General features: G+C 43.5%; 2 protein-coding genes across 2 annotated transcripts; one reads left to right on the top strand and one right to left on the bottom strand.

Annotated features, from left to right (window-relative positions):
* Window positions 1-219: 219 nt before the first annotated feature.
* poc1a (POC1 centriolar protein A) lies at window positions 220-27,497 on the bottom strand. Its single transcript, XM_040203426.2, has 11 exons — window positions 26,700-27,497; window positions 24,051-24,135; window positions 23,733-23,904; window positions 23,339-23,518; window positions 23,011-23,118; window positions 22,385-22,500; window positions 20,761-20,894; window positions 16,992-17,060; window positions 16,376-16,525; window positions 7,792-8,064; window positions 220-1,143 (listed from the first exon to the last, which is right to left on the bottom strand). Exons 1-11 carry the CDS (start codon window positions 26,712-26,714, stop codon window positions 1,033-1,035), a joined length of 1,413 nt encoding a protein of 470 aa, XP_040059360.2. The 5' UTR covers window positions 26,715-27,497; the 3' UTR covers window positions 220-1,032.
* b9d2 (B9 domain containing 2) lies at window positions 24,167-25,628 on the top strand. The gene has a single exon (XM_040203429.2). The coding sequence runs from the start codon at window positions 24,987-24,989 to the stop codon at window positions 25,512-25,514; it is 528 nt and encodes a 175-aa protein (XP_040059363.1). The 5' UTR covers window positions 24,167-24,986; the 3' UTR covers window positions 25,515-25,628.
* Window positions 27,498-27,934: the final 437 nt, after the last annotated feature.

Genomic DNA, 27,934 nt, shown 5'->3' with positions numbered 1-27,934 from the left:
ACCTTCTTTTCAATTTGAAGTATATCCTACCTTTTATTTAAAATTGTATTTCGTTGTTAACAATACAACAATGTGTGGGTGCATCTCTCTATACTTTCTGACTTTCATCCGCCTGTGGTTCTCAGCCGTGAGCCGATTGGTTCCCAGTGTCAAACCCTTAGAAACAGGACTCAAATATATACATATCCAACATGCATGTTCAATTTCAACATACGCTTCTTAAACGGCAAAGTGATGTAGATTTTAATAAAAAGGACAACGGTGCATTGGTTACAGCATACCTTCAGGCCCGGGTTCACACTCATTCGCTGCACTAGTGAGTATTTACTGAGGATGCACCAGTTCAACTTCCTGCAGCGCTTCTACAAATGATCCGCAGTAAACAAACATGAACAGTCAATAAGGTCAAACGCGGGTTTCCTGTTCCTCCTCTTTCTGCAACATATGAACAGGATTCCTGTGCGTCTAAAACAATGAGTGTGTGTAACTTACGGACTTCCCGTGATCACCGTTAACCCGCTCTGTGGTTTTTGACTAAAAACAAACAAACAAACAACAATTCCTTCAGATGCCGTTCAACGTGATCCTGCACGTGCATGAAAATAACGCCCACACGTGTAGTGCGACGGCAAGTATGAAAGTCTCTTGCGTGTGTCTATACTTTAGAACAGGCACCCATCAAACACACACACACACAGTGACTTGTAGCAGCGGGTCCTTTGTCAGCAGAAAAGGGGACTGCGGCCTCAGCACTCCTGGGGAATAACAACTTCTCTGATATTCAACTCCTTCACTCCTGATATCTCTTTGTAAATCCAGCCGGCACCGTGCGTCAGCAGCGAGGCCCGAGTGCACTTCAAGTCCGGGCGGGAAAGCGTTGCACATTTGAAGTGTGATTCCCACAACAACAACAACAGCAGCAGCAGCAGCAGCAGCAAGTACTGCAAACGTGTTTCCGTTAATGTGGTCGGTGCGACCCCCGTTTCCCCCCCTCGTGCCGCGGCTCCGCCTCTCTCTGGGGGGCGGCCATCTTTAGGCCTCCTCTGGTCTCTGGAGATGCAGACCGATCTCCATCTGGTTCTCCAAACACTCCTGGAGCTTGTCCTCCGTCAGCGTCAGACGCTGCTCCAAGATCGAAACCGTCTGGACGGAGGCGACAAGACGGGAGGAAGAAAAGGCGGGAAAGGAAGGAGATGGAGGAGAGACAAAGGGCATGTTAGAGAGGGCTGTGTAGCATCAGCTTGACAGTAATGACTATATAATGGCTGTGTTTGTGTGTGTGAAAGAGGCAGTTGTGTGTGTGTGTGTGTGTGTGTGTGTGTGTGTGTTGGAGACAGATGTTGGGCATGCGAGACAATCCAGCTGATTATCGCAGCGAGATCTGCAGCCTGAGCCGAAAAAGGCCAGAGTTTCTGCGTCTGGCACGCACTCGCTCTTGTTCTGCCTCTCACACAGTTGCATAAACACTCTTACGCACACGGAGAATACAAGAAGGTCGCTATCCGAATCAGGACGGGCGTGTGTGGGTAGTGAGATCACAGCGCGACATACTTTTCCTCCCCGGTCTGCTGCAACAGTGACAGCATTTGTTGTGCATTGGTGTCATCTGAGCCTGTTCACCAGAGGAGCAGCGAGGTGCCATTTCACCGCGTCAATGAAGCGATTACTGAGGCCTTTCTACCGATTATTGTATCCGACGTGAACGAAATCAGCTGTTAACAGATTGGAGGAAGAGTTCTAATGAGGGGAAGAACTGAGCAAAGTGCTGCCAGTGGGACACTTTATTAGTTTAAACATATTTCTAATATGTTAGAAGAATATTAACCCAAAAGGTTCCCTACACTGTAAAAATGTCTTAGTGAGCTCGTTGCATTAAGAAGTCCGGCTGATCATCAAACTTATAAAGTATAAAACTTTACTGCTTCTGTCCACTTATATTTCATTTAGATTACCTGAAAGCTCTAAAAACGATAAACTGAAGAATTCAAGCAAATCACTTTTCAGCTGAGCTACACTTATTTACTTACTTATTTTATTTCAGTTCTATTTTGAGTAAGTATCTTTAATGTTCCGTCAGCAAACTTTATTTGATTAAATCCTACTTCATTTTACTTGACAATTACAACAAATGTTTTTAAAAAGGTTCTATACAGACTAACTTGGCTTGAAATAGCTTGAAAATTGGCTTGAACCACACAATTCTACAAGAAAAGGTGTTTTTCTTTTTCTTTTGCCGTCTTATCATAATCTAATCAATAATAAAATCTGAAAAGTAAAAAAAAAAAAAAAGAGTTTCGCTAAACCAAAAGAACAAAAAAAGGTGAATTAACTACAGGAAAAGTAATGCTTGAATGAATCTAAAAACACTTCCCTCTAAATCTCTAACATCATTTTTTACTTAAGTTTAGTTGCCTGGTGACAAACCTGTAAGCGGTTTTGACTACTAATGCTTGGCAACGTTAATTTGGTCCAGAGCAGGAACCATCAAACAGTAAACACGTCTCCCCTCTCTGGGTTCGGGGCCGCTGAGTGAAAGACACGTCGAGTTGTCTCGCACCATTTTACGTCCCAACTTGAAAGATTGTTAGAAAGCAACGCAGATATGAGTCATTTATCTAAATAAAAACAGCTGCGCCTTTCCGGTATCGTTTCAATGAAAAGTAACTCGATGCTGGCTTAGTTTATTAAAACTATACAGTAGTCTTACTTAAAAGTGATGATATGAGACGCACCTCTAACATAGGGGCAGATTAATATGATCATGATGGTGAAATGTCTCCTCAGTGCATCAGTGACTATTCAGAGTTTAAAGATTGCGATTGGATTTTTAAGGACTACTTGATTAGTTAATGTTTTTTCCAGAAGTATCTCCCCTCCACAAATGATAGATATTACTTTGTCCACGCGTACGGACTAACTGCCAACTCATTGACGACAAGTGGCCCCAAATTCCTTTGATTCAAATTAGAAAAGACTAACAGCAAAGAACAAGCTCATGACTGCAAATAAGGACAAAGGGTAAAGGAAAAATGAAAAACCAGAGGCGGGTTTAGAAAAGGAGACCGAATTCAGGCTTCATTCTCAGATTAAAAGTCTACTTCACAGGCGTGTTTAACTATTTTACCCACATTACGTCATTCAATAATCACGCAACTGATGGTGTCATTTGTTTGGTGGACCAAAGTTGTCGACACTTCCCCTCTTTCCCTAACAGTTTGATGATTGATAGATGCATCAATCGGCAGCTAGACTCATCCGTAAGACGTTGAAAACCCCTTTTCCGCCTGCTTCTGTAATTCAATACAGTCGCTTTATTAGCATTTACTTCATCGGTCTTTCTGAAAAACAGTGCAAGCGCGTTCTTGGTGAGGTTTACTTTGCATGTTCTCAGACGAACCTGCATCCACTTCAGCGCTCATCCATTAAATTCATCTCATTTTTTTGGTTTTGTTTTGTTTTTATCATCATCATCATCATCATCTTCTCATCTGTCATTACAGACCCGCCCAGCAGAACGCCACTCCTTGCATCTTTAGTCGACGGGTCATATTCACAGGCCTTAACGGAACCGGCCGTAAATAAACAATACGTGTAGCAGAAACAATCCAGCGTGTTTCCAGCGATACGGCTGCTGTTCGGTGGTCGACCACTGAAGCGCCGCGTGGACGCCGCAGTGCTGAAAACCCACACAACCGGGCTCCAACAGTCCAACGGATGGATACCTGAACGAGGTGCGCACATGTGGTGTTGTCTTTTTTTTTCTCCCCATCACGCGAGATAACATCTGCTGCTATCTCGTGGTTCGAGGGGAGAGAAAGGGCTTATATCCCCCCCACACTTCTCTCCTTCTCTCTGCCTGCCTCCGTTTTCTCGATCAATACCACCCTGTTTATCTTACCAACCTGATATGGCTGCACAGTCCTCGGCCCAGCCAGCTCTGTGTGTGTGTGTGTGTGTGTGTGTGATTCTCTGCACGTGTCCCCGGGCAGCAGCAGCACCATTATATGGCCATATAGGTTTCATCTGGAGTAGAAACCGAATCTTTATGCTCCTTAAAATAGAGCGAGCTGTTTTTGAACACATTGTGCTCTCCATCGCCCGAAGCGCTGCTGGCCTCATGGCTTTGGTATGACCCCCCCCCCCCCCCCCCCACAAGAGGCAAAAAGAGTCAAAGGAAGGCAAACTGGAGCCCGTGGAAGGTTGCACCAGTCTGTTCTTTTCAGTGAATGCTGGTAACTGCTAACGTGAGTTCTAAAAATAACATAATAGATTGTGTGGAAACCTCGTATGTGACGTGGAAGTGACTTTAAAAAGACAAATACTACGGACTGACTGAAGAGCTTGTTTGTAACCAAAACGCCGTCCACCTCAAGTAGTAACTTTAAATGTGCAAATATGCATTTCATTTGACATGGAGAGGACACGTTTGGGAAAAATAATATATTCAACAATATAATCAGAATATTCTTCATTCATTCTTCTTCATTATTCAAAATATCCACTGATCTAAAGTGTCATACTGGAACTGCTGTTGTTTTGTTAAACCGACCCGACCATGACGTTGTGAACACGGCCACAGCCTTCAGGTACTGTTACACTTCTAAATGTAATGAATTTAATAAGTTTTAAAGCGACATTATGGCAAAATTAGTTTGTTTTTAATTTTTCTTCTTGTATCATAAGAGAATTGGTGGCCTGGACTGTGACTCTGTCTACGCACGATGCGCTGTAGTCAACGGACTACAGCGCTACTATTATTTCTAAAGGCAGATGAATTGTGTTGGTGGACATTTTTTATTTTGTTGTCGCAGCGTTTCACCACTTTAAAACCTGCAAATAAGAGACGGCCTCCGTTTCCTCAGAATCTCAAACACTGCGGTGAGATCGTAATTCTTCAGAGAGCATTTGGTGAGCCGGCGGTTTAGTGGTTTTCAGAACCCACACTTCACAGAAACGGTTCTGATCTTTTTTGAGGAACAGGAACATGTTTCTTTCTCTTTCTCTTGATATTCTTCGCAGCTCTTTAACAGGAACACGACAACAGTGAAGTGGTCCACTTCTACGTACATCTATTCTGACGAAATACTTGTTAAGCAGAAGAAGAAGAAAAAAAAAAGAGTTGTGGCGAGTTGTGTCTGCCTACTTTTGGGGGAATAACAACGAAAATATTCTTTTTTTTTCAAAAAAGAGTTTGTGTTAATAAAAGACTTTCTGTTACAGTTTGTCACCCGTTGAGCCACATCGCTGAGCGAGTTCACAGCACCGTCTCACCTTCTGTCTCATAGTCTATCGAGGAAAAGACGGCGCCACTCACACACAAGTCCTCCACGATCCTTCACAATGAGGACGGCGATTGTGATGGAAGGGGTTAAGTGGGGGCACTACGGGCTTAGTGCGAGAGGATATGTGAGGGTAATGCATCATGGAACTGGGAGAGGTAAAAGAAAGAGGTCTTTGGGTGGGATGGGGGGGGTGCGAGGGGGGCAGACAAGTGAAAAGCAGCTAACACAGCAAACTGCAGCTTCAGGATAACGGTGAATAATTCATCATCTTCCCTCTCAGTCTCCGAAGTCGAAATAAAGAAATAATGTTGCTTTGTCAGCCCCGATCAAAAACTCAACAGAAATGGGAAGACGGGTGACTTTATTCTAATATGATCTTGTTCTGGCAACGTGTTGTCCATTGTAAAACCGTAAGATTGCTTTTTAAACAAGTTTTACGCAGGCTTTGAAAATATTCAGTTTTATGTTCCACACCCTAAAATGATGCTGAGATTTAATGTTATAACATTGTCTCACTAATTAGACTCAAGGTCCAGTCATGTGTTCTATTTATTTCCTTCCCAATTGACAGAGGGTGTTTGAATCCATTCTTCTCCTTTATTGGGGTATTTGGGCTTTTTTTAAAGTTATATTACGAACAACTGGCGACCGGTGGATTAATGCAGGAATGTGAATTACATCACCGCGTGCGTACGCATAAGATAAAGTAAACGTGGACTCAGCCATAACTAATCATTTAAACAGACTGCTGCAGAGCGCTACTAGAGGACTCGATGTCTCCACTCCACAGCGTCATTTCATCTCAACATTGTCATTAGTTCTGTTATGATTTATTTGTAATGGTGCATCGGCACAGTGAGAAAGAAAGACATGAACAGAAGTTGCACGCCATATAAGGAGTAAATATGTATCCAATACTCCTTGTGAATAAACCCTTAAGAAGGTCAGATCAGAAATGTGAATAAAATAAAGAAAACTCTGCAGGAAGAACATTTCCCAGTTGTGTCAATCTCTTGTCCTCATCTAGAGAAAAGGGGAATGAAACCGAACATCGAAAGAGCAGAAGGATAAAAACCAGATGCAGACGATCCATCTGGTATCAGGGTCGGGGTACAGTGGGCTTGAAAGGAAGAAGTTTGGAAACGTGCCCCCCCCTGGGATGGGTTAGCCTGGCTGCTCTGGGCCAATATTAAATGCTCCCACATGCTGGACTGCGGCTTGAAAGAAGAATAAAGAAAGAAAAAAAACACAGCGAGAAACGCACGCATGCGAGAAGTGATTCTACGTGTCAGCGTGGCCGTTGAGCACTTTCACCTCACATCAGTGTGTGAGGGCAAAGGGCTGCCACACCTCATACACAAATGATGCATTTGTCTTTTTTGTCAATATATTCTTTGCAGAAAAAGAAGCATCTTCTTTTCAGCTATTCACAGGTCTTTTTGTTCAATGTAGCACTTGTATCCAGTATTATTGGCACTAACTATGAGCTAACACAAGGAAGGAACCATATTCATATTTATGGAGAATACTGTTTGGAGGCATAACATGAACACACAAGATCAACACATTATGAGTTGTTGGTATTTTTTCTTAAGGGTCTTAGAAGTTGCACTGCTGACTTATAAGGTTACTAAGTGGTCTTTTACACTATCTGACCAAAGAGTAGATGTAGATACACATAATTAACTAAATAGTTGGAGAGAACTATTTGCAATGAAGTGTGATCTGGTGCAAAGTGCAACCGGCTGAAGCTTGTTAAATAAAAACATTAACAGCAAAAAAAAAAAAAATCAAACTTGTTGCAGTCCATTGCGCCTAATGTTTACCAGAAAGATGAATTACAAGTTGCAGATTTAACAGCTGCAGTGATACGGGAGAGGACAGCTGGGTGGATTGCTTCATGTGGAATTTCTCTTTCTCAGGTTTGTGCCGACATGCTAAGCGTCCCACGTTCTGATTTATTCTACAACAGCTACTGCACAAGTGAGGAGTCTCGGTATCCATCACCGACCACATCTATGGAGCTAAACAAACGCACACAACGTAATAATGAAATGACTTCTGAATCTGAACAGACTGAAGATCGTTTGTGTTTGTGTTGGAGGGTTGTTTTTAGTCCTGCAGGCTCTGGGTTAATTGGACTGTAAGATAAGAACGAGCAAACTGGTTGAGTTAAATATCTCCCCAAGCATGAAGGCAGCAAGAACTCAAGTTAACCTACTTAATCAACACGGTTCATTTGGGAAGCAAACAGACAATAAGGAGAAATTGTTGTTTTCCCAGAATGGAGATGTCTTGTACACCTGTGTAGAGTCAATGTGCCAGTCGGCTGCAGTCCCAACAGAAGAAGTTCTTTTTTTAAACAACATTTTTCTCTTTGTGTTGCTACATTCATCTCCGGGCCACGTGTTGAAAGGAAAGAAAAGCGTTTGTTCTGCGTGGCGTGAGTGGGCGGCGCTGCCGAAGCGCAGCGCTTTCTGTTTGAAGCATCAACACATCTCCTGCTTACCTGAGTGAGAACATCCAGCTGGCCTACGATGTGTTCCAGGGTGCTGGCTAAACCAGGGGGGACTCCTCCCCCCGGCGTCCCTGCGACCCGGAGGGGGTGCTGTGTTGAAACGCGGCTCGGAGGCCGCTGGGCGGAGGAGGAGGCGGCGCTGCCGAGGGGTCCGTGGGCGTGGGGAGGAGTCGCTGTGCTGTGGCTGACACTGCGACTGGCGCTCTGCGTGAGGGCGGCGGCGTGGGAGTCCCGTCCATTAAAATGTTCAGATGGTTCAGAAGCCTGAAAATAGAGAGGAAAGGAGGTGAAGAGCTTGTTGATGTGCTCCGCGCAGAATGTGTGGTGTTGAGAGTGGAAGGTGCGCTTCTCCCGGTGGTTTGTGCTCCTAAAGTGCAAAAAAGAAAAAAAGACTGTGAAATAAGGGGGCAATTTGTTTATTTTGTAGACCACAACAATTTTTAAATTGACTCAAATAGTTGCATATACTGGAAATACAATGGCTCTGGTTTCTTTCACAACAAATTAGATAACTGATGAATTGCAGGCTGACTTTCTGAACAGTCATCACCATATCTACAGTATGTATCTATGTAAGAAGAACTCTTGCGACATTCTCAGCCCATAATATACACTTATATATATGTTTTGTTTTCCATTGTAAAGGGGGTTTTGGGGGAGCTTGTCCATCTCTGAATCAAAGTATCTAAAAGACAAAAAGGTGTCCTCTGTACAGACTGAATATAAGTTATGATAAGGTCATCCTTTATGTGATCGATGATGTGGGGCATCATGAAAATATGACATGAAGATGGACTTTTTTCTGTTCAGTACAAAATCAAATTCACAAAGTTTCAAACTGGACCCACACGGTCAGATGTGCAACTTCTGGCAACACAAGACGTGAGTTTAGGATCGTTGATAACAAAACATGACATTACAAAATGATGAAAATGATTGGGGGGAAAGGGGCTAAAGGAGCCTTTTAGAAAGACTTCACAAGGGCTACACACACACACACACAACCATACACAGACACACACACACACACACACACACACACACAAACGCACGCACACACACACACACACACACACACAAACGCACGCACACACACACGGTCTGTCTGCTTCATGATTAATTCAATGAGACATAAACACTTGAAGGTCAGTGACCACATCTCTCCATCAACTTGTGACTAAAGACACACACATCTATGGGTTTCTTCATATTTCCGTCCCTTTACACAGACCTCTGTCTGATTGTGACAGTAGTAGTGTGTGTGTGTGTGTGTGTGTGTGTGTGTGTGTGTGTGTGTGTGTGTGTGTGTGTGTGTGTGTGAGAGAGAGCGTGTGCGTTCCAGAAGCATTGCCAGAACTCAACATATTTGCGACGGTCGGTGGATAAAACGTCTGCGTGTCAGTTCTGACACAACAAAACAAACACAGAAAATAAGTTTCACCGAAAGTACGACATTCCCTGACAGGGTTCAGACGATGGACAACTTACACAACGCTTTTAGATAATGCGTAAAGGTGGCACAGAATAAAAGAGGAGGTAAAGCCAGCTCCGCGAGAAAGTGTGAGATATGAAAACGAGATCACACAGCCAGGATCAATTGAATTTGCAGAGGAAGAAAATGTCAGAAGAGGAAGTTGATGCCCTTCAGCAACGTGCTGATTCGATCTCAATACATTACGGGGTGCATTGGGGGGGTCAGCTACAGGCAAAAATGAAAACAGGTCTGCAACTAATACAACACGTCACAGGTCCTCATGTAAACACACATGCTCGTGCACAAAAGCGGAGGCTACATGAGAAAGACATTTTTGTTTTTTTTAAAGTCAAAATATTTAGACATAAACAACAAATGTAGCTTTTTACTTTACTAATAAAATGACTACATTACTATTTAAAAAATGCAATTTAGTTAGTAAAAAAATGTACACATGATTGTGAATCAATCCGACTACATGAAGTACTGTGGCATCGCTCTGGCTTTGGGGTGAACTTCTCAAAGCCGTGATCATTTGCGATGAAGCGGTAAAATGGTTCACGCAGAAGTGTCTTTACTTTTCTCATTACGAACCATCCTTTGTCATTTGACATGTGTACATAGCGTTGGCGACGATAAAACAATATATTGTTGGACAAACTCAACAAGTCCTGTACTGCTGTAGTCTTGCGTGGGTCCGGGGAAAACCCTGACAAAAGCGCGCGCGCGCGCACACACACACACACACACACACACACACACACACACACACACACACACACACACACACACACACACACACACACACACACACACACACACACACACACACACACTTGTGCTTACAACCACAGTACACACGGTAACCACCTTCCTAATGAATCACCTGAAGTGGAAAAACCAACAGTGGAAAATTTCCTGAGGCCCAAATTAGTCGGACACAGCGAGCCATCAACACGCTTCGCAAGCTGCATAAAAAACCATCCATCACTCTACGTGCACATGAACACGCACACGCACATTGTGAACACCCACCTGAAAGTTTTTTCTTTTTTTTAAAGAATAGAGCAGAAAAGTAAAGACAGGTGAACTATATTTCACTATATTCACATTAATAATGGCTACATTTCATGTGCTTTCGGCAGGGCTGCTACACTAGTATGCATGCTGGCACATGAGTCATCATGAAAGTGCTATGAAAACTCAAAACGGCTGCAATTGGAGAGGTCTGGTGAGGACGTTCATTGAGAAACTGGAAGGTCTTTAAACAAGTGTGGTAGAAAATAGGGGCAAGGACAAGAGCAGACAGAACAGTGTTATAAGTGTTAAAAGTGTTATGAGCTGTAAGTAAAAGTGCGTACTGGCAACTGTAGATATGAACGGCTACGCTCACACACACAGATGCACACACAAAACAATAGCTTCACCACACTATCACGGCAGGAAGCAGAGGTTTAAGAGGCGCAAGTCGACCCGAATCGAAGATCCGCTGTCTGACCGAGGAGGCACTTAGCGGCTACGATCACCACGGCAACCTTTGATTGCCGCTGGATGAGATGCCGCTGATTGAGAGGAGCGAAGTGGAGCGGTCTCACGCAGACACACGAGCGCTTAGGACACACTTGCACCGTTTCATGCTCTTCTATTTATTTATACTGAAAGTCCATTCATAACCTTACAGTTGTCATCGTTGACCTTTTTGAAAGTCTTTTTGGTTCAGAACGCTGCAGCTGCGCCGTCAGTGTTGCAGCGCTGACGGGACGCCCGCGGCGCACACGCAGCGGTGGGACTAGAACATTTGAGCACACCTTTTCACAGTAGCCATTTATACATAACAGGGTAAACACAGATATCAGCGATATAATTAATCATGGTCCCATTCAATTGAGTGAGTCATTCCCCCGAGGCCCACATAAAGACCACAGTTACACCTGTGTTTACCCAGCAGGGACATGACAAAAAGGAGAGCTTTTTAAACATTTTAGTATCCATTTATTGGCTACCTATCTATGTCAGATCAGTATTACTTGAAACATTGAATGAATGAACACACCCCTATCCGTCCAGCCCGGTCTCCTTTAACCTCATACTCTAATCAGGAGTTAGCAGTACATTTTACGGGGGGTGGACATCTCCAGCGCGTGTTCTCGTAGTATTGCACCAACATTTGGAGCGGAGTTTGAGCTCTACACAACGAGATTCTTCCCTTCCAAAACATTGTAGCATCACTGGAGACGTCTTAATCCAACGACGCACCCACTTATCCGCAGGAAGAAGACATTCCGCCATGTAAACTTTATGTGAATCAGATCAGCTTGTGCTTTTAGCCTCGGCTGCAGCTCACAGAACGCACAAGTGAGGGCACCTCTCGCTGAAGTCTTTCATTAACGGTGCCTCACTTTTCCATTTCCTTCAGGCTGCTGGCTCCACTTACATCTCTTCCTGCTCCACTTTTTTATTTTTTTTATTTTTTACTGCTTCTATAATCCCATCCCTTCTCACCCCCGTCTCTTTTCAACCTTCTCTCTGTCTTAAGTGTAACAAGGATGAACAGGTGTTAATGGCCACTTCCCATCTCGATCCTCTCTTTTGGGGTCTGTGGTGCTGATGGGGGCCGACTGGCTCACGTGCTCGTTTTCCCCGTTTGCTACCTTTCTCTCTCTCCACCGGATGCTCTCCTGCTTCTCACTACACCATTAGGCTCTCTTTTACACAATTGCTATCTTGTCTTCCACACTCCCCTGTCACACCCCCTGCCTTTGCCCCTCTGCCCCGCTGTCACGTGCATTCAACTCCTGCTGTCGGAACAATACCACCTGCTGCTGCCGACGAGCCCCTTTAGAAATGAGTGCACACAACCACAAACCGTGTCACCAAAAACTGCAGTATTCCGTGCAATTTGTATATGTCCTCATATTTTGTTTCTCTGCTGGTTGAGGCTTTAATTAAAAGAGACTGCCAGCAGAGTTGAGTCTGCTCCAGCACAGTTACAGCTGCCTAGTGGCTTCTGTGAATGAATAAAAATCAACCAATAATGGTGAAGTTCACACAGATACTGCAGTCTCAGAGCCCCCCCCCCCTCGCTCTCCAATCCACATCACAGAAGCCGAGCCGTGCAGTGATGTGTGTGCACATGTGTGTGTTTGTACGGCACACGTGAGTGGGAGAAAGACCCAGATGTGAGGCGAGAGACAGGAAGGGGGGGAGGGGAGCTGAGGTGGGGACGGATGGAAGAAGGGATTAGGGCGGATGTGATCAGAAAGAGCTGATCTGCCTGTCAGCAGTGGTTGGTGCGTCCACACACACGCACACACACACACACACACACACACACACACGCATCTATTCTCACACACCGTAACAGCGCCGTTTAGAGATTTGCTCAGCTGCGTTTAGCACAGAGACAGCCTGACTGAACCACACACACACACACACACACACACACACACACACACACACACACACACTCTCAATGTTTAAGGGAGAGGGGCGGTGATTTAAAAGACGGCTTAGCGTGTTTAACAAACAGGCCTGCGTGTTACTGCTACAGTGCCCATCACTGACAAATTGTCACGGCGCTTCGCATCCAAGTGCATTAAAGGATGAGCGCATCAAATTAGCCATTTATGAAATCCCTGTTGGGGAGCCATGTGATCCTGAGAGGGCAGCGGCCATGGGCGGCCTTTGCCTCTGCATGAATAAACATTAGCGTCTCATTAGTGCATTTCTTCCCGGGGAAGTGAATTTCAGCCAGAGGCGGAGGTGTGTAATACTGGATGTTCAGGACGGCATGAGGGACAGTTTAAAACACTATTCACATCGGGCTAAAGGGCAGCAGTCCTGCCCGCTTTCCATTCAACACCAGCCTGAGCCCGCCAATGACCTCATGGAGATTATCCCATTTGTCTTTTTTGAAAAGCTTTTAATGTCAAAATATTATAATAATATTTATTATGCATACAAATACAACACATTCCATTAGTTACTACGCGCATATGTCCTAAACAAAATCAATTTTAAAAAACCTGTCTCAATTTGGTTCAAGAATATAAGTACATTAGTCAATGAATCTGAAATGCCTTAAATTCTAACCATTATGCAAAAAAAAAAAAAAATCCTTACTAATATTAAATTAGTACCATCAATTCTCTGAAGAATGAGAGGAGGTGGTCTCATTGGTCATTCCAATTTTGGTATAAATATATATAGATATAGATAAACAAATAAAAATGCATGCGATGTGAAGGTTGTGCTTCTTGTAAGAAGTCTGGCTTTTGCTAGCAGCAGCGTTCAACAACTACGGTCACAGCCGCTTTCAGAAAGAACATCTTGTTTACCACATTACGCCTCACTGGAAAATAAGTTCATTCACAACTTCACTTCAGACAGGGCTGGATGACACTAAAGAATAATATTAATCTGAAAAACAAAATAACAAAAAGCACTGCGACATGGATGAGAATCCTATTCTGTTCCAGTAATAAATGACACAAACTAGTGTGTACAAATATAAAAAGAATCTCCTGAACATGAACAACAATGGTCTCTGCTGCTTGGCACACCGGTCGTCGGTTCTTAGCATCGCGCCGCCTCGTGACAATATCTGAAATTCTGCGTAATGCTGCATTTTACAAGTTGTTTTTTTCGTCTGGCATGAGAGTGGATGAAGCAGCAGACTGGAGGCGCGTGCACCTGAAAACGTGTCGCATTCATAACAACAAACCGGCCCGTTTGAAAATAGCGTTCTAGTACATCTCGATGTATTGAATGGATTACTTGCTCAGCCCTAGTTAGAACATCTCGGCGCTTTAGACCATTTTCATAAACTCAGAAGCTTGCTTGAAGGAAAAAAAACACATTTAGGAAAGCTGGTGACATTTCTCTCCTTTTTGCTTCCTCGCCGGCAACACGTGTTTGAGACTTGAGGCAGTTTATGAGAGATGAAAGGGCCTGTATTAATAATAAATTATGAGTGGATAAATAATATATGACAAGGAAAATCTAGGAAGCTGGCACTTCCAGGTGCAGATACTACCATTAGTTACAGCGTAACAACTGGCAGGTGACGACTCACAAAGAGGATAAAAGAAATAATAATAATAATAATACGGTCAAGTGTGTGTGTGCTTTAACTAACAGGAAATAAATATTATTAGAGCATTTTTCGAGACATTTAAAATATTTATTTGGTATTCACAGACAATTAACTTGGGTGTAAAGTCAAATGCCGAAGCAGCAGGTATAATTATTGTTTCAATCATGTCAAATATGTACTTTAATGACTATATGATTTATTGAAAGCATGGTGCTCTGTGGTTATTTTGGCAACCAAACGCTGTAATGGTAACAGCAAGTTTACCAACACATTTGACCTGCAACGGTCAGCAAAACACAAAATAATTAAAAAACCCAAATCCGTTTCCCCCAAATCAGTCTAATTTAATCGAATATGCAGCCGACCTAATCGTTACAAGCAAGTTCCACTGTTGCCTTTGCAGATACTGCATGAGGTGGGTTTTTTGTATTGATTTTTCTACATTATGGAACCTATTTTGCATCTACTGTTTACCGTTCATCCACATGATGAGAAACTATCATCATCATCATCATCATCATCACAGGCACGATGAGACTCTTTTATAGCAATTATTAATCCAATAATGAAAACATGGAATAATAAACTCATCACTTCTTTACGAGACTAAAACACTTCAACCGTTTTGCACCGTCATATTCATCAAGTGTGAAGACCAAGGCCGTATAGCTTTAAAAAATGCTTCAATGGGGGTTTTACGAGAACAGTTGTTCTCAGAAGAAGATAAAATGTTCTAAGCGTTGCATTAATCATTTTCTCTCCCGTCGATCCAACTGACCATTTTCTAATCACCCTTGGAAGCACATCTGTAATAACGGGTGTCATGTGGGAAAGCTATTAAAATGAATTCACAACCCTGAAGCACAAAAGCAAAAGAGAAAGCGTCAGAGAGAGAAGAAGAAGGAAAAGAACCCTGTGTGCTCTGTGGATGGCGTGAAGAAAAAAGCTGCTTAAAGGACATGAATCAACGCGAAGGAGACTGCTTTCACGTTTTCATGTACTTGGTCGCAGTTGACAGGAGAGAAACATCTGACTTCTTGTTTGGCTACTTTCTGAGGGAACATTTTCCTGAACTCGTTGTCACTTGCTGTTTGCCGTTGCTTCGCCCCTTGAGGAGACCGTCAGCAGGTCACAATTCACTTCAATGGGATAGATGAACGCCACGACTGATGACGACCAATTGCAAAGTGGATTTTGGGCCACTTAATTTTTGAACATTCTGAGATGAAAACGCGGAATCTCTTCTCAGTTGGCACTGAACAGGCTGGTGACATTACTGTATAACCATTCTAACGTCAGCTAAACTGTTTTTTGTAAAATATACATTCATTAGGCCACACCCACTTAGGACACAGGCGTTGTATACCCTTTGATACCGTTGTCACAGCTTGTGCTGAGTCACCTTTTAATGGAAAAATCATGACGCATCACATTTGTAATTAACTTGTTTCACATCTTTTGTGGATCTTAACTTCTAGCAGTGCGATCAATACGAGAGTGTGTGAGAGAGAGAGAGAGAGAGCACAAAGGGGAAAGAAAGGGCACTGCACAGAGAGGACTTAGGCTTTGCCCTTGTTGATGTAAGTAACACTTTAGCTGTCAAAGGGGGAGAAACCCAAACCATTGGTTCCCCAGCCAGCCGGTGACACCTTGTCCCCTTTGTCTGCGCGCGTGTGTGTGTGTGTCATCTAACAAGGCTTTTTACTATTTAAAAAGCTAACAGCTAATTGCTGTGCTGTTCTCTCACTTTCTCTTAGTTTCTAATCATTTATCTGCGTGTCGAGTGTCCAAGCTTTTGTGATCCCATAATATACTTTCTCATTGGACGGATCCCGCCAGCAGTTAAAAAATGTCCTAATGGATACGTCGATTCAGCAAGACATCAGGCCAGGTGTGTTAACTCGGGACCGCAGCCGTTTGTTCGTGTAAGGCGTAGGTGTGGATACATGGAAGGATGTGTGCTGTGTGTTTGTGTGATCGCTGCACGCTCTATAAGTGTCTCTCACCTCGCGGCGCAGCGCGCACGGATGCGAGCTGATGGAGGGCTGAGCCTTGCAGCTGGATGCTAGTGGGTGCAAGCTGGAAGTAGTTTGATGCTGCAGCCTGACGCCGTCACCGTCCTCCGCAGAGTCAAAGTTGCTCTTCCACACCATTACCTGGAAGGTGAATGTGAATCACTGCTCATTCCACAGTTATACACGAGTGAAATTATCGGCGATAATCTTATGTACGAAGGATGAAATACATACAGGAGAATCAGTTTCGCTTTCTCGTTTTCAAGCTCTTTCATGAGTGTTGTTTCATAAAGGGGGGGAACTAGTGGTACTAGATTATAGGCAGGAACTTCAAAAGGTGGTTGAGGACTATTTAAACAGATTGTATTCGTAGTACTGAATAACACAGTTAAATTGCGAATGTAATTTGGTTGTTTGTTTTAATTGTGTTACTTGGGCCCCCTTGGAGAAGAGATTTTAAATCCCATGGGGACCGAACCAGATTAATAAAGATCAATTTAACTGTCAGTATACCCATCATTACCATTGTCAGTAGTATGAGGAGGCAACATAATATGAAATATATCGATAGAATGTTTTCGGATGATTTCGTAGAACTAGTGATCACCTGTTCATCAGAACCTCCGGAGGCAAAGTACTCCCCCGTCCTGGAGAAGGCAACTGCGCTCACTCGACCCTGCAGAGAAGGCACAAACATGGTGAATGCAGGTGGCAATACAGAATGATCATATTACAACTTTGCCTCATCTTTATTGCATAGATGGGTATCCTGAAGCTATTAGCTGCAAACGGTTTATTCAAGTTTTGCAATGGTGCAATGTAACTTTTTGCTCCCTTTTGAAGGAGAACATATAGGTGAAACATTTGCTTCTATGCATTGCATTTATGTGATATCTGTAGGTTTTGGACTCTTGATCTAAAAATGTATAGAGAATAACTCAATAATATCAATTAATTAATAATAATAATTTTTTATCTGCAGCTGTAAAATAAATCCAAAAAGATCACAGTGAAAATGTTGTGTTTTACATTCAACCCATTCATTCATTTTCTAACCCTAGATATAGTGCCTTTGAATTTCAAATAGTTAAAAATCTGCCAAGAAAATATAGCTCCAGTGAAAGTGTAGGTGTTGGTGTTAAATTGGGGTGAAGAAAACACTACAAAGATGAATAACACACAAAAACGCCCACTTGTAGATATTACTTAGTGACGCGATGAGAGCTGGAAAGGATAAAGCGTTTTTGTGCCTGTAACTCAAAGCATTTGGGAAAACCATTCTCCTTTGTCTTTATGCTCATTCAGAACTAAAGCTCCGGCATGCGTGTGATTCTTCGTGTTCGTGGAGGATGGGGTGGCATGTGGCGATGTGGAAGAGCAATTATAACAGAGACCCAGGTGAGGTGAAGTCACATGTGGTGAGAGACAAAAAGGATCACCGGCTGGTATCAGTACTTTGACATGAATCACATGCACACGTGTGTGTGTGTGTGTGTGTGTGTGTGTGTGTGTGTGTGTGTGTGTGTGAATGAAAGTGGATCACAGACTGAATCCAGCTTGAAAAACTCAGATTCCCCTCTTTGGCTCCTCTTTTCACTGCCCTCACAATGCAAAATGAGGTCAACGATTACAGCCTGAGCTCTCTGACTGTGTTCAAAGAGAAGATGAAGGAGCGAACAAACAAAAGAGGAGGAAAGAAACCGACAGGGAGGCTACCGCGAACAGAATAGGGACTGTGTGTCCTGCTGCTGGCACCGCGACAGGCTGGTATGGGTGAGAAATGGTTTCCCAGAAGCACCTGAGAGAAGCAGACAGCGTCACCATGGCAACGCGACGGTCTGACAGACAGCATGTTCTGTCTGGGCTCTGACTAATGCCTGCTGCCAGGCTGGCACTTGCCGTGGTCGAGACGCACACACACACACACACACACACACACACACAGGGAGACAGAGAGAGCAATGATACATTTTATGAACGTATACATTTACAGAGGTGGCAGAAACCAGACGGGTCCCACATGGTGCTCTCCATAAAGTTAGAAAAATTATAACATGCTTCGTGTGAAAATCCCAGTAGATCAGACATACTCAGACCAGCCTGTCTGGCACCAACAACCGTGCCACGTCCAAAGCCACTTAAATCCTCTTTCTTCCCCATCCTGATGCTGTTTGATCGGCAGCAAGTTGTCTTGCCTAAATGCATCGAGTTGCGGACATGTGATTGGCAATTTGTGTTGACAAGCAACTGAACAGGTGTGCCTTATGAAGATGTCAGTGAGTGTAAATTTAAGAGCAGATCTCTTTCTTTGGCCGTGTTGCTATAAAACTGTTATTGTTAAATGTCCACAGGAGTAAAAGACGACGTCTTGTGCGTGAGTGTCTCCAGTTTGGATTGATTGAGAAAAAAAAATTGGTAAATAGGCAAATACATTTCAGACTTGATGTTCGGAAGAAAAATGTTAAAGTGCATCACTATACGTATGGTCCAAGTTAATCAGAATATGATGCATTTTAGTCCCCAAATGCTACCTTCTCCCACTCCCAGTGTTTGCCCTGGCATTGTATCAGGGGGGGCCTCCATTAAAAAGTCTGTAATTACCTACATGTTTTTTCCTCGCGCAGGCAGTTCCAGGGTCGGCCACCCCCCCTAAACTTGTAAACCTTGGGAAAACACTGTGCTCATTTACACACATATCACACGAATTGCACTCCGTACCATATTACAGGTTCTTTATTTCAATATTCAGAGTCACAGCAGCAAACAGTTATTGGCTGTGTAACGATATAGTGCAGAGAAAGAAAAGTCGCTCTCCCTCCATGTGTGTTGTAATCATAGGCTCTTTGTGCTTTGTTGACATAGCCAGGCGAGTAATGCATGTTGGTGCATGTGAGCACGCCCCCTGAGGCCAGCTCATGGCAGCAGCTCTGCACTGCTTTCAAAGCGGTAACAGCCGATCACACCGTCCATCCTCAGGTAGAAACCGTTAACTGTGTTATTGTGATCGATAACTGCCACGGATGTTAAGCGCCGCTGAGAGGCAATACGTCTGTGGTCCTATTTAAGATTCAAATTCAGATGATGATCTCTCTAAAAAGCCGAGGTGTGGTTGAGGACTTTCTTCATGAGGACGTTTCGGATCGTAGTGTGGAAGATAACGGAGAGAAAAATCCACCTGAATAAGTTGGATGCTACCCAGTCGCTGGAGCAGGTAGCCCCTGAGGCGAGGTAAACAACACGTTTGACAGATCCAACGGGAGGAAAAAAAAAAAAAGACCTCCTTCAGAGACCGCCTGTGTTTTCACATACAGTTCACACAAATACACAAACAAACCAGACACATAAACACACATTAACCTACAAACACGCACACCAAACAGATGGGGGGGGGGGGGTCGCTCCCATTTTCGAGCTATTTCAACTGGAGGGACAATTAACACCCCAAGCGTTCCAAGCACCAACGGCTTGGCAGAGTCCTCACTGAGCCAAAAAGAACAACAGAAATGGGTACAAAGTGGAGTAGATGACAAATTCAGAGGTGTGAAGCAAGAAGGGGGGCAGAGGGGGTGGAGGGGGGCACGTTCTTTTCATCTTGACAAAGCAGAGTGTTGGCACACGGTTGCAGAGAATCATGGGCAAAGCAGAGGAAGAGAAGACAGAAATGAGAGAGCGGCCACCTGCGCGGAGGTACAGATAAACAGACGGACAGCGTGTGGTATTGGCAAGTCACTGATTTTCCACAACCAGCCAGTAAGCCAGTCCATCAGCCGCTCAAACAAACAGAGAGAGTCAGTGAGCCGTCCGGCCGACTGGCCTAGCCGGCCGAAATGTGAGAACCCGGGAGGTGGGAGCTAATGGAGTAGAACACGGAGGGATATTAGGACACACGGAGAGGAGAGTGGACCAGAGAGGAAGAAGAAGAAGAAGAGAAGAAGAGGACCGGAGGCAGAAACACAGTTCTTTTTCCTTCAACAACCCTGAGATGAGTCACCATGAGTGGGCTGTCCGCTCGCCTGGCAAGTTCTAAAATACACCATGTACAAAAAAAAAAAATCACATCACATGCACCCTCTCACACACTTTACAACATCCTCAAAGGCGATGACAAACACACACACACACACACACACACACACACACACACACACACACACACACACACACACACACACACACACAGAGTGAGGAGGAGCAGAGCGGACCACCGACACGACCTACTATGACCACAACTGGGTCAACGGCACAGTTTGGCCGGTGTGTTATCCAAATGGTATCAGAGAGTGTGTGTGTGTGTGTGTGTGTGTGTGTGTGTGTGTGTGTGTGTGTGTGTGTGTGTGTGTGTGTGTGTGTGTGTGTGTGTGTGTGTGTGTGTCTACCTGGTGTCCGTGCAGCGTGTACAGCAGCTTCCCCTCCAGAAGGTCCAGTATCTTCATTGTGAAATCGCTCGACGCAGTTATGAGGAAATTACCGGCCGGGTGGAACGACAAACTGTTCACCGCACCGCTGTGGACTGGAAAACACACACAGAGTTTAAAAATCACCCTTCCAAACAGCACGGAATAATTCAACATTATGATTTAAGTGCCAGTTATTTACCAGCACCTGTGAGTTTAATAGTTCAGTGTCTAGCTAGGACACTTTCGCAGGCCAGATGCTCGCTAACATGGTTGCCTGGATCAGAAGTACGCTGCTGTAGAGTTCGGAATAGGCACGTATCGAAACCAAAAGTGTAGCAGCTAATAAAATCTTCCCCAGACCTGAAATGAATCTAACAACTGAGGACTGGTCCCTTACGGAGACAAATGAGAGGAGGGCAAGACGTCCAACGAGAGACTTGGTCCCTCTGCTGGCTGACAGATGACATACATACACATATATGCTATGGGACTATACTAGGAGTAGGGGGATGTACTCTTAGGTTCATACGGGGATAGTTAGCAAGGTAAACAACACTATTAAATCAAAGCCGGCTAAATGAACCACCAGGCGGGTAATGATCTTTATCCGACAGTAAACACGCTCGCTAAACTCGCTTTAGCCCGGCACAAATGTTGATCAACTGGAGCAGTGGTCCCCAACCTTTTTTACCTCACGGACCGTTTTCATGTCAATGTCGACAATATTTTGCGGACCGGTCGAGAAGGTCGGGGGGGGGGGGGGGGGGGTGTAGTAGTTGCCGCGCGCTCTGTGTTCGCTGGTGGGCGAAACTGCGTGTGCACGGTAAGAGGACAGTCAGAGGGACGAGCGCCCATATTCAAACTAAAACATTTACAATATATATAAGCTTTCTGTGGTGCGGCCCGGTACCAAACGGCCCACGGACCGGTACCGGTCCGCGGCCCGGTGGTTGGGGACCACTGAACTAGAGTATGTAAAGTGAAGCCCTGAGGAAAGTGGGAGACTTGAGAGGGGAGAGGAAAAGCTTTTATCTTGCGGCCCCATCTCCTCAGACAGACGTGATTATCCATTATTAGATCTCACAACTTAAATCCGTTTAGGGGAGCTGATTAGAACAATCAGACCCGGAGGCAGACATTTGGCTCATTGAATATGCAGGGATATCTTGAACGGCTTTACCACTTTAGTCTGCGTTAGTTCCGTCAACCGCTGTATTTGTCACAGAGTTTAAAAGGTGCGGCTTTACTCCGGGTGGGAGTGGATGACAATACTTTGACTTCTTGCCATATGAGCTCATGACATTTTTCTCCCAAAGGCTGGGCCATCTTTGTCCAAGTGCTTTTACTGTGTTAGGGATGTAAAAAGAACCTGTGTTTTTTACAGCTTCTATTAATTCGACATCTATAAAAGTATCAAAAAGGCTAAACTGAGTGTTTTGAGGTTAAACAAAAGAAGCGGTAAATGCTTTCATTGCTGTTAAATAAATGAACGCCGTTGCATTAAAGCTACGAATATGCAGTGAATGAATTTAAGCTGTGGTTTGATCCCAATATTCAAATGGCATCATTCCCAATGAAATACTTAATTGGACGTTGCCTTCACCTTGGTAGTGCTGCAGCATCTTATGTGACCGGATGTCCCACACCTTCACAGAGTTGTCAGTACAGGCTGCAGCGATGCAAGTTCCACTTGGATGGAAGTCCACATAGTTTGCATAACTTGGGAAGAAAAAAGACAACATTAGAATGAAAGTAGGACTTTGGCCAAATGTTTTCAGCGTTTTAAATGAATTATTCCAGCAGGTCAATTCAACTGACAGTAAACGTCTGATCTAAAATTGTAGGTGGAAACACACGGCAGTAAATTATTGCTGCTCTTATTTATATTTCTACACAACTTGCTTCTTGATGATGACTTTAGAAAAGTCTGTGATGAATGAGTAGATGTTCGACACCTTGGTTTACACTTATTTAGACAGAAGACATTCACCTGTAGCCCTTTTTAGTTGTTACTGAAAAATGTTAATGTAAGCCTCCTTTAAAAAAAGATAAATTAAACGTTCTAAACTTTCAACATGCCAAAAAAATGCCAAAAGAAACACGGAGAAAAAAAAAAGTGGATTAATTAGTTTGAGTCACTGTAATTCTAACACACACACACACACACACACACACAGACACACACCACATTTCTTATCCACATTTTCCTTTTTGGTTGCAATTGCTCACCCAGAATGCTCATAGAAAGAATGAATGCACTCTCTGCTATTCTTGTCCCACAGCTTTATTGTCTTATCATCACTGGACGACACAATCAAGCGATCGTCTGGAGAAAATCTGCAAAAGATATATTGAAATCGATCAGTAACGGTCCGTTATCTATGTCTTTAGCTTTGTTTTTTACAAGTGAGACGTATGAATCAAAGTTATGAAATAACTACATGTATCAAATCGATCTATATGTGCATATAACAAACAACTGCAGCGGCAAGTAATATCTAATTGCAAAAAAAATTATGCATGCATGCATGCGTATGTGTGTGTGTGTGCATCTTACTTTGCAGAACGGACCCAGTTGATGTGCTGGTTGAGAGAGAGGAGAAACTTTTGCCTGTGGACGGTCCACACTTTGATGGTCTTGTCGTCGGAGGCCGTGACCAGATTCTGTCCATCACCAGAGAAGTTAACACTGCGCACGGTGGCCGTGTGAGCCCTGAAAGCGGTCGATTCAGCCTTCCTGCACTCACCCACAGACACAAAGGCCACAATTAAAACGTTTGCCTTGTTCGGTGTTGACCAAAGCAGGAGATTCAGTAAACTGTCTAGCTTTGTTGCTTTCATTGGTCACTATCATTTTCCCCAGGGAAAGCTTTCTAGTGAAATATGGTGATAATGAGAGGTGATACATATTTAATCAAAAAGAAAAAAAGGTGGAAAGCTTCCAAACTCACATGCTGGGCACCCAAAGACGAACAGTCTTGTCTCTGGAGGCAGAGGCCACCAGGTGGCCGGACGGAGAGAACTGAACAGAGAGGACGGCGTCTTTGTGTCCCTCAAAACGATACGCTCGCATCTGAGTTTTCATGTTCCATATCATCACACAGGAGTCCATAGAGCCTGTGGCTGTGAGGGGAGGTAGCACAGCAGTGTGAAGTGAGCACATCGTGTAGAAATCATCACCATACAGACATTTAAATAGAGGTAAAACAGCAAGCAGGTGCAACAAATGATCTGGCCAAAGACAAGAAGTAGAATTAAGTAGCAGTTACCAATTTGTTTCATGTTGCAGTTGAAGTCCACGCTTGTAACATTGTCCCTGTGGCCCTTGAAATGTCTTTCTAGAGTTGGATCAGACTGAATGGAGAACAAAATATTGATCATTAAAAAAAAAAAAATGAAAGTGTTACTCAAACACAGGGCTTTGTTTTACCCAATGCATTACTAGTGTTTGACAGAAGAAAAAGCACAAAGGTTGATGTTGATGGCTGGATTCAGTTTGAGGCGCCTGTTTTGACTGTCAATTTGTTGGCCTGTTACTTTCATATCTAATAGTTTGTCGTTTTTCAATCATTACTAAACTAAACAAATTCAAATAAGGTAAATTATTATTGTTGATGGTTGACGCAGTTTGACTAGACACCAAAGTCTGATTAAATCCGAGAAACACCAACAAATTAACCCTCGTATCTAGGCATGCAGTGAAGTTTATTTCAGGAGTCCTCATTCGTATAATTTGTATAGTTAAACATGAGTGATGTCTTATACTCTTTCGTGTACAGATATCATTTCACAAACGAAAAAAGCGCGTCAAATGCACACGCCTAGATTTAGACAAATGATGCCCTCCGCTTTACCTGCCAGGCGGCAGTTATCAAATGTGTGCCATGGAAATACATTAGCTGTAGTCAAATTAACTTTCTATCCGGTATGGAGTTGCTTAAACTAATAATATTTGGCAAATTTTGGACTTTAGGCGTCTAAATGTCATTCAACAACGCACGATCCGTTTACATTGTAACAGGAAGTTCTGCCTGCAAAGCCGTGATCAGGGTGTAATCGTTTCCCCAGGCTCAGTTACCAAGGAGACGAGAGCTGTGTTGCTAGCCTCTGCTAGCCGTTGACCTAGCGTCTGTGCTCGGGGAAAGGCTAGCGTTAGAAGAGTCCCTCGGCGGCGTATGTTCTTATTCTAACGGGACATTGGAATCATGGCGGAGCTCCACATTATAGGACATATTGTCGGGGCCACCGGTTTCCCGCATAGCAGTCTATTTTGCAAATGGGGTGTTCACACGGGAGGAGCATGGCGTCTTCTAGCCGGGCTGAAGGAGGGTCAGACCCAAGTGGATATCCCCCAAACCGGCGACATGGCGTACTGGAGTCACCCGATAGATCTGCACTACGCGACCAAGGGACTCCACGGCTGGCCGAAGCTTCACCTCCAGGTGTGGCACCAGGACTATTTCGGGCGCTGCCAGTTGTACGGCTACGGGTACTGCCACGTCCCGTCGAGCCCGGGACATCACCGGATCGACTGCGTGACCTGGAGGCCGCTCGGCTCCTGGCAAGAACAGTTGGCGCAAATGTTCGTCGGCGGAGGACCGCAGCTGCGCAGCCCGGACCTCATATACAGCGGGGCGGACAGATACAGACTGCACACCGAGGCCATGGGATCCGTGGCGCTGGAGCTGGGCATCATCATGAGACACTTCGACAAATATGGCGTCGAGAGTTGAATGACTTTTGGGAGACTTGCGATGGGCTTTGTATCGTGACGGTGGAGGTTTTATATTTTATAAGGGGGGTTGTTTTCTACATTCGATATGTAAATAAATAAACTATTGTCTTAACGAAGTTGGTTCCTTGATTATGCACTTTCTCCTTATGTTGTCTAGGATTGGTATTGATTTTTAATAAATGGATGGAGCAACCCGATAATTCTCCATCATGGATCCTGTGAATTATTATTTTTTACAGGCTGCTTTTCAACCATAACATATAGTATCAGGAAAGTTGTGTTGTGACTGGCTATGAACATACAAGCAAGGCACAATTCAGGGTGTTACAAAAGTGCACCACATGTGTCAAAGAATGTAAAGTTATAGCAAATTGATGGAAGCTGTAAATGTAGTCTAAAGGGGAAAGCTTGATAATTTGCTTGTTTTGCAGGAATAGTTTCATGTGTGTCAGGTATTGGGAGTGCTCCAAATGGGAAGTCACTTAACACACTACAAAGAAGGAAAACCACAAGTACTAAATGAACATATTCCACTTCACTATGTCTTCATTCATTCCCTTCCATCCCAAACTATGAGTATTAGTTTGCTAAAGAAAAGCAAATTACTATTGAAGGGAAGACAATGTATTAAAACTGTAATTACAACCGTAATAGATGATATTTCATGATTACCTGCTATGTTTATCACACCAAGATGAAGGTAGCAGGTTGCAAGGAAAGCGAGGCAGACAAAATGTAGTTCCGTTACAAAACAAAAGTGTGAGAAACAAAAAACTATACTTCTCATTTGTCACAGTGGGATTCTAAATATTTCTGTTTTTGTTATTGTTGCTGCTGATGGAGTTGTGCTAAAAATATTTTTGAACATCCATGGTATAAATCATTCATTCATGTGTGACGTTATTGGACCATGTGTAGATTAACATATTAATCACAGTCCCCTCCGACTCCTAACAGTGCGTGAAATAACTTTACGAGACATTTCAAACGGGCCTCGGGACAATACGGGTGACACAATCCCCGTGTTCGATGAAGCTTTGTCACAAATGGGGCTTTAAGTAGAGTAAATCATTGAATGTCGTTTAAAAATCCCTCCTTAACGACTTTTAAGCAGCGACCTTGTGAAGCCACGAATGAGAAACCAACTTCAGCGCAGCGTACCGCTAGCTTAACGCTCACTCACCGGGGACGAAGACATCTTTCCTGCTACAAGGACAACGAGACAAGTGAGTGAAATGTACTTCTTCTGTCCCGACGAATGAGACGAACGAAAATGTGCAGTTAGCTCTCTTGGTTAACTGACGTTAGCTTTTCCACTACCTTAGCCGGTGGTTGCTAACAACAACACCGCCGTTGAGTTTACGCGCCGCTATCGGGAGGTGAGCGCGAGGGCGGATTTCTTAAAGGAAAAGTGTTCGAGTTAACCGGTGATAACGTTCATGTGTGAAAGTAAAACCTGGATCCCGGAAAGATAATACTGTATAGTTCTGACGAATCTGAGGGATTATGACATTATTCCCAGGAGATATTTGACTGAAAACTTTCATTTTTAATTGCAGTGACAGATTATTACCGCCAGGTGTCAGCAGTGTCGCACCGTTAGAAATCTGCCATTCAGGCCGCAGTGACTAAGGAAGTGAACGATTGAGTTTTATACAAAGTGATGCATCGGGTCCAAATGTCTAAAAAATGCCTTGAACAATGTCTTGAATTGAAAACAGAAAGTTTTTTTTCATGCAATAAGACTATATGACAAAGGGTATTAATCATCAGCAAGGTTACTATTGATTTAAAGTTATAATAATAATAATAATACTTTAGTTTTTTATAGCACTTTTCTTAGTACCCAAAGACGCTTTACAATGTAAATCTAAGTAATGCAAAGTTACAGATAAGAGGACAGAAACACAAACAATAAATAAATCAAATGTAAAAGGAATTGAACTGGAGAAAACTGGAGAAGTGGTACAACAACAGTTAAAACACTTGAATCGCTTCAATCCCATATTATTACACTTTATAATTGTGCACCAAAAAATAAGAATAGCATAAATATGAAAGTAGACACGCTTCATAATGTGTACTATTTTCATACTGATAGCACATGTTGCAGACTTTTCACTTATAAAATGGAACTATTGTGAATGCAGGACTATTGCTTGTAGTGAAGCATTTAAAGTAACAAATCATACTCTTTCCATCACCGCTGTTGTTACCATGCTGAACTGAAAAATACACTCTAACACTCTCTTTGTGTTGTCTTTGTCAACAAGATCCTGGTAATAAAGAACAGGCCACTGCGAGGCCCTTATCACTTCATATTGTGCTTTAGTGCTTTATGTTCCCAAATGTTTAATTAACTTGCACACTCGGGGTGAAACACGTGTAAGGTTGGAGCCTCCGGGACACAAGGCACCT

Source organism: Gasterosteus aculeatus, chromosome 17, assembly GCF_964276395.1.
Source record: "Gasterosteus aculeatus chromosome 17, fGasAcu3.hap1.1, whole genome shotgun sequence".
Lineage (NCBI taxonomy): Eukaryota > Metazoa > Chordata > Actinopteri > Perciformes > Gasterosteidae > Gasterosteus > Gasterosteus aculeatus.
This window is presented reverse-complemented; position numbering and strand designations above follow the sequence as displayed.

Bases quoted from the DNA above. Each gene is read 5' to 3' on its own strand.
- b9d2 (XM_040203429.2), top strand. From the start codon at position 24,987: ATGGCGGAGCTCCACATTATAGGACATATTGTCGGGGCCACCGGTTTC.
- poc1a (XM_040203426.2), bottom strand. The intron at 17,061-20,760 runs GTAGACACACAC...CCTTCTCTGCAG, and splicing joins ACACGCTGCACGGACACCAG to GGTCGAGTGAGCGCAGTTGC. The intron at 1,144-7,791 runs GTAAGCAGGAGA...GCCTCCGTCCAG, and splicing joins AGCTGGATGTTCTCACTCAG to ACGGTTTCGATCTTGGAGCA.